This window comes from Anastrepha ludens, chromosome 5 (assembly GCF_028408465.1).
Source record: "Anastrepha ludens isolate Willacy chromosome 5, idAnaLude1.1, whole genome shotgun sequence".
NCBI classification, from domain to species: Eukaryota; Metazoa; Arthropoda; class Insecta; order Diptera; family Tephritidae; genus Anastrepha; species Anastrepha ludens.
In genome coordinates this window covers 50,216,425-50,222,886 of record NC_071501.1, presented here as the reverse complement: position 1 = coordinate 50,222,886, position 6,462 = coordinate 50,216,425, and the positions used below count along the sequence as shown (strand labels likewise).

Sequence of the window (6,462 nt, the reverse complement as noted above, 5' to 3'; positions counted from 1 at the left end):
GACGAATTGGCCAACCGTGGATCAGCGGTGCCCCCACAGGGGCCAGAGCCAATAATCGGAATCAGTCCCGCAGGAATCAAGAATTGGATCAACGATTATGTAGGCAATCTACATAAAGAGCGATGGTCCGGTCTAGAACGCTGCAGAACTGCAAAGTGCTTTGTGACAAGTCCGAACAGAAAACTGTCAAACTTTCTACTAAAACTTAGAAGGAAAGACATTCTGTTGATGGTCGGCATCATTACAGGGCACAACCCATGGGGTCAGCATATGACCACCATTGGAATCATCGAGGACCCGGTATGCCTGTCATGCTTGGAGGAGGCGGATAGCACTGAGCACTTTCTCTGTGAGTGTCCTGCCTTTGCTAGAGCGCGACTACGAGTATTGGGTTCCGATGTCATGAGAATGAGTAATATTCGTTCTCTAAAACTGGAGGATATTTACAGATTTGCCAAAGAATCTGGAAAATTCTCACAGGACTAGCTATCTCTATCTCTGTCTCTATTCTTTCCTATCTCTTTCTCTGATACTTTTCTCCCTCCCTCCTTGACTATCTACCCCCTTTCCAGAGCTTTAAATACAATGGGCTTTTTAGCCTGAGTGTTTTAGGAGCCACCAAATCTCCTGGTGCTCCTTGGCTCGACCTTTTCAAATTCAATTCAATTCAAGCCAAAAATTTGAAATAAAAAATGGAAATGGAAACAAAAAGGAAAAATTAATTAAAAATAGGCATATAAACGAAAATTTACTTTTTCACATAAACTAACCGCTTGAACCGCTTTGATAGCAGGCCACTGTTTTTGTTATTTTTTTAGCTAAAAGCCAATCTTACTTTTGTTTTAAGGGGTTATATACAGTTAGAAGGCCGAAAAAAAGCGAGTTTTCCAGAATTTTTTCCGAGAAAACTTTTAAATTTATTGATATAAAAATTTGTACACATATTAGAATGTTTCCTTTTAACTGTATCTTAAGACTTAGCATTAGTAAAAATATTTATTTATTTCTCAAAAAAAAAATCGATTTTTGACTAAAATTTCGGGCTTAAATTGTTTATAAAAAAAACGTATCGGTGAGAAAAAATCTTCGATTAAATACTAAAAAATATGTTTAAGAAGCTCGTTAAAATTTGAGACTAATCGGTTTAGCCGTTTTCGAGTAATGTTGGTCACCGACTTTGAAAACACCATTTTGAGAAAAATGCGTTTAAAGTCTGAAAAGCACTTTCAAGTACTTATTGTTGTTGTTGTAGTAACATAAACATTCCCCGTGCATATACGAGTAATGTTGCTGAAGTGACAGTCCTTGGCCAGATATAAATCCGGGTCGTTCCGGTTACATAGAACCGACTGTCGTGCGAACGCCTTTTCAAATGTGCGTGTAACTGCGAAAATATTCACCGGCACGATATTAAATTTTCAGTGTGTATTCTTAAATATATGCACATTAAGAAAATAAAATAATAAAATCGATTTTTTGAAAATTCAAACTGTATATAACCCCTTAAATGAACTTTGATTTTATATTTTTTCTATAAAATGGTGCATTTAAATTCTTGCAGGCCCAGTCATCAGTCCGAAATGGTTGCTTGTCCGTATAGGAGCCTGCAATAATTTATACAGATTAGCGAGCTTTCACTGTATGCCCACAAACTCACTCACAATTGTACCCGCCTGATTTTATGAATTTCCATTTCAGATGTGTTATTTTTGGAACAAACAAACTTAAGCGAAAAGTACGAAAATACAAATAATTAAACTAAAGCACCTTCCAGAGTACGTATAAAGGCATTCCTGTGGATCTTACGTTAGTTTGTTTGTATTCTATTTGACTTCAGATTTTAATTCTATTTATATTTATTTTCAAATTGTTCTCTTTATATCTATGCAAAAACTTTCACATGCACCTTTGGGAAAAACGGAAAGAAAAATTGTGCAAAACTTGGAACGCATTTCTTTACGAATTGTCAAGGCAAAAACAATAATACATAAATAAAGCTAACGCCAATGGAAGATCAAGTCCAAATAAGCGAGGTTGATCCATGGTCCATAATTAGTTCATACCTTCATAGCTCATATTTAAATTTTTGCAGACTAGTGGTCAGTGCTGCAGCTGTTGCTACCCATGTGCGAAGCTATTCCAAAATTCCAGATTCAGCCTGTTACATAAGCCCGTAAACGATTTTTTCAAATCACAAGTGTGCGCATAATGGATACTTAAGCACATTGCATTCTTAACCCATTTGCATGTATGTATTTCCCTCTTTTACTTCTCAGTGGCAAAAAGGCGAGTGCTCCAAAATATTCCTAATATATCGCTGGTGCTTTGCAGCCTGGTTCGCGGTCACACTGGGACTTAGCTTGGAACAGTTCTTCTTCGATGGCAAATGGTTTATTTATTTTACAAATTGGGGATTTTTGCTCTGTACGCTGGTGTCCCTCTATAGTGCCATATTGGTATCAATATATTGTTTCACAGCACCTAAAGCACGTATGAAATATGAAAGCAGCTTCTATTTAGTATTCCTATTTAACAATAAAACAATGAAATAGTCTTTTATATTAATTTACACAATTGTTTTTCTGTTTTAGCCTGCCCGCTATGGATGGTGAAATTGTACTGGGCCCTGCACATTTCGTCGTTTGCATGTGCAACTGGACTGTCATTAGTCTATTGGGTCTTAATATATCCATTTGCGAAGTGTCAAATGCCTGAGGGAATACATCGAACTGAAATCCTACAAGTTTATCGGCGCTTTTATGTTGGCCCCGATAGTAATACCTGCATTACTTTCTTTCACAACATCAATTCACATGCAATTACCTCAATAATGATGATTTTAGACCAGGTTGTGGTCGCATTTCCTACACGCGTTTCGCATTTGATCTATCCAGTATTTGTTGTCATGCTGTATATACTTTTTTCAATAGTCTACTTTCTGATGGACGGCGAAAATGTGTAAGTAAATTACTTGCTAATTAAAATACTTATAAAACTATGCCTGTATTTTTCTTACAGCATTGGTAGGCCGTATGTATATAGACTTCTTAATTGGGGCGAACACCCTCTTTTCTCATCCTGTGTCGCCTTTGGTGGCATCTTGATTTTATATCCAATGTGTCTTTTCGGCTACTTTATTTATAAAATTCGCGTATGTTTAAGTTCCAGCAAATAAATAAATATTAACCTTAAAAAGTTTAATTAGAAGAAATTGATGATGTAAATAAAAATTGTAATAAATTGATATATAAAAGTAAACAAAAAAAGGCTATTTTTTATAAAATTTTATCGAAAGTGGAAGGATTATATTTAATGTTACTTTTACTAAATTAAACCAAACAATGACACTCATCGAACTGTGGATCATACAAATTTATATTAACTAACTGTATAACCGATTTAAGTTCAGGTGTTTGATGCATTTTTAGGAAATTCTTTTTGTTGACAAATTTTGAATATACTCGTAATAATAAAGCTAAGTGTGAGGCATGTATAAGGGCACAGCTGCTGCCTAGTAGAAGTGCATGAAATAAATATTTACTATGACGCTGATTAAAAGCAAATACATAATATAATTATTAATCAAAACAATGAATTCAAATCGAACGCTTTTATTGTAGCAAGCATGTTTTGAACCCGCATAACACAACTCTACACGATCATCTCTTATGCCATTTTGTTAACTACAGCCTGATGTAAAGATGATATTTGATTCGCCCAGCCGTCCACCGCATTGTAGCGTGCTGCATTGCTGTTTTCTTTATCAAGTTGAAGAATTTGATTCATTTGATCGATGCGTCCTTGGATTGTGCTGTATACAAAAAGATTTCACAAATATTCAAACCATCTAAAAATATGCATTACTTACTTGTCTAATATGCACGATACCAGCAGACTTTCAACTTCAACGGCTTCAATTTTCAATTTTGTAGCTATAAATGGTATTCTAATATTTTTATAAGGTCGTATGAGTTTTATTAGCACCTGTGTGCGTATATTGCGAAGCAAATCTTCAATATGTTCACGTATAAACGGATCATCCATAATGTTTTTATGATTGGTTTTTAAAATAGACTCAAATTCTGTAATGTCGTTATTTTGATACGAAATAACCAGCTTTGTCATGGCAACAATTTCAGGATCTTGTTTATATGGTTTGGCTTCTTGCGAATCGAAAGGATTTATACCGGATTTCATTAACCTAAAAGTAGATTATAGTAAAATTATAAATGGCAAACATAAAAAAGTCAGAAAATGCGGCAACAATATTCACAAGTTACAATAAATTACAACAGCATTTTTATTTTATTCATCGACTGTATGAGAGATGAGGAGCTTCCTGACAAAATAATATTGATGATGTAGCAAAATATACTAAAATTAGCACCAAAACCGTAATGTTTTTGAGAATGAGTTGTAATAGAGATTTTGGGTTTATGAGGATTATTGCAGAGAAAATCGACTTTGATTTGTCTTGACTTCCTCTGCAATAATTATCTACAATATATATAATTTGGCTAGAAAAAATATACGCAAATAATTTACAACTTACATATTAGCCAAAACTAAATACTTTAAACATGTCGTTCGTCGCGGAGATCCTGATTCATCATAATTCTTGAATGCTTCGAAAAAGTCGGTATGCGCCTTTTCGAATTCACCTTCTCGCAAATGCATTTTTCCGCCACACTCACGAATTACACCCATAATAAGTGGATGTGGTATTGCGGACTTAATATGCAAGGATTGTTCATATAACGCCTTTAGCTTCTTGTTATTCTTTTGCACAGTATACATTTGAATCTCTAACGCATATATTTCCAGCAATTGCGTGCCCTTCTTTAGATCATCCTCACCGTCATCTGTTTGACAGGATTGATGCAGTTGCTTAAGTATCTTTTGTAATTTTATGAAGTCGCCAAGATCAAAGTAGAGTTTGCCTAATTTGGTATTGGTTTTGAACCAGAGACGATCATTTTTAGCATCCTTCAATGCATCCAATGTAGTTTCGTAAAACTTTTGCAAAATTTCCATCTACCCAAATGTTTAAAGATATTAAAAACATATATATGTATATTAATAATTTTGCTGTATAACTTACATTTTTAGATGTGGAAATATAATCCAAAATGGAATTGATCGACTTCTCCGAATGATTTCGTGTTACAGCACTTTTAATATAGGTCAATAGCAGTTTGTATCGTTCCATCATCTCATTGTAGTTATTCTATAAATGCAGTTTCGTTAGCACCTAAATGCTTGCTAAGGTTGCAGTGAAAGGAAAATAAATTTACCAATTTAAAGTTTATTTTGATCATCTGTTTGAGAGCTTTGAAACCCCATTCACCCTTTTCACCTCCCTCCAAATCCAGCACCTTTTGAAACGAAGCCAGGGCACCATTCGGATTATCTTCCTTCAAGGCTTTGCTATTGTAATATTGATTTTCTAGATCCACATCGGGCTCAGAATTACTATCTTCCGAATATTCCTACAGAAGAAGAGTTTGCCGGTTTATAATCAAGCCGTATTGCGCTACGTGTTATTAAGATGTTCGCCTTAAATTGTTTCAGAACTTACCAATCCGTAATCCTCATCATCCTCGCACATAAAATCATCCTCGTTGTCAGACATTTCAGCAACTTATCACGAAAATTGCAATTTTTTCGTATAAAGCAATCCACTCCAAAATTTCACAGCACAAAAATCTTCTTCGTTGTGAAACGCATTCACAATAGTTTAGCACGGGAAATAAGCAACCAAACAAACCAGAACCCTCACAATAGAGCCATACAACACCAAGGCGAATTGAGAACATGAGGGGGCATCTTCCCAAACCGATTTCCATAAGTCCGACGTCAGGTTCCTTTCCAATACAAAACAAACAAAAGTATCCGAAAATACATGTTTGTGAAAATTCTATGAATAGCTTGATACTAATGTGAATTGTGAGATTAAAACTAAACAAACTAATGCAAACGAATTGCCGTGTGTGTTATTATGCGGAAGATGCCGTGGCTAGAAAGAATGTGTATGTGTGTATACTTTCTTGTTTTTGGTTGTTTTTGTTGCTTTTGCCTACTCTTCTTTTTCACAAACAAGTAATTCCCTTCCTTTTGTTTGTTTGTTGATGAACTCTTACGACACGATGAGTTTGGAAAGCTTAATCATCTTCACAATCATTCTTGATACAACACATTGATATCAGAATACAGAATGTAGCGCCTTTCAAAAACTCTACTTCATTTTGCGCAATTTTGAAAACCGGTAACGTAAGTTCTGCGAAGAAACAAGTAAAAGGAAGAGAAGTTATTCAGTGAAAGGCTTAGTAAATAAGTGATTTTATGATTTCTGATTTTAAATTAACTTTTCTCCCGCGACCGAATACGCTAACATAGGCGTGTCCTCTTGTTCTTTGTGCCACACAAAAGCGTAGCTCTTCTTAGTGAGATTGTGAGGACTTC

General features: G+C 35.1%; 2 protein-coding genes across 3 annotated transcripts; one reads left to right on the top strand and one right to left on the bottom strand.

The window, feature by feature from the left end:
* Positions 1-1,635: 1,635 nt before the first annotated feature.
* On the top strand, positions 1,636-3,216 carry LOC128865019 (protein rolling stone-like). 2 transcript variants are annotated; one of them, XM_054104879.1, is made up of 6 exons: positions 1,636-1,775; positions 1,926-2,033; positions 2,093-2,197; positions 2,277-2,490; positions 2,592-2,958; positions 3,019-3,216. In XM_054104879.1, exons 2-6 carry the CDS (start codon positions 2,007-2,009, stop codon positions 3,173-3,175), a joined length of 870 nt encoding a protein of 289 aa, XP_053960854.1. In that variant the 5' UTR covers positions 1,636-1,775; positions 1,926-2,006; the 3' UTR covers positions 3,176-3,216. The 2 variants fall into 2 exon arrangements, with proteins under 2 accessions (XP_053960854.1, XP_053960853.1); XM_054104878.1 differs by lacking the exon at positions 1,636-1,775 and having other exon boundaries at positions 1,823-2,033.
* A 379-nt stretch (positions 3,217-3,595) lies between these two features.
* On the bottom strand, positions 3,596-5,743 carry LOC128865017 (COP9 signalosome complex subunit 2). The gene is made up of 6 exons (XM_054104876.1): positions 5,579-5,743; positions 5,295-5,489; positions 5,102-5,227; positions 4,553-5,034; positions 3,869-4,201; positions 3,596-3,811 (listed from the first exon to the last, which is right to left on the bottom strand). The coding sequence occupies exons 1-6, from the start codon at positions 5,630-5,632 to the stop codon at positions 3,667-3,669; spliced, it is 1,335 nt and encodes a 444-aa protein (XP_053960851.1). The 5' UTR covers positions 5,633-5,743; the 3' UTR covers positions 3,596-3,666.
* Positions 5,744-6,462: the final 719 nt, after the last annotated feature.

What these genes read in the sequence shown, in the direction of transcription:
- LOC128865019 (XM_054104879.1), top strand. Translation starts at nt 2,007, where the DNA reads ATGGAAGATCAAGTCCAAATAAGCGAG. An exon ending in ATCAAGTCCAAATAAGCGAG is followed by an intron (nt 2,034 to 2,092) that starts GTTGATCCATGG and finishes AAATTTTTGCAG; the next exon opens with ACTAGTGGTCAGTGCTGCAG. An exon ending in CTGATGGACGGCGAAAATGT is followed by an intron (nt 2,959 to 3,018) that starts GTAAGTAAATTA and finishes TTTTTCTTACAG; the next exon opens with CATTGGTAGGCCGTATGTAT.
- LOC128865017 (XM_054104876.1), bottom strand. Translation starts at nt 5,632, where the DNA reads ATGTCTGACAACGAGGATGATTTTATGTGCGAGGATGATGAGGATTAC. An exon ending in TATTTAGTTTTGGCTAATAT is followed by an intron (nt 4,202 to 4,552) that starts GTAAGTTGTAAA and finishes ATCTACTTTTAG; the next exon opens with GTTAATGAAATCCGGTATAA. An exon ending in GTATCGTGCATATTAGACAA is followed by an intron (nt 3,812 to 3,868) that starts GTAAGTAATGCA and finishes TTTTGTATACAG; the next exon opens with CACAATCCAAGGACGCATCG.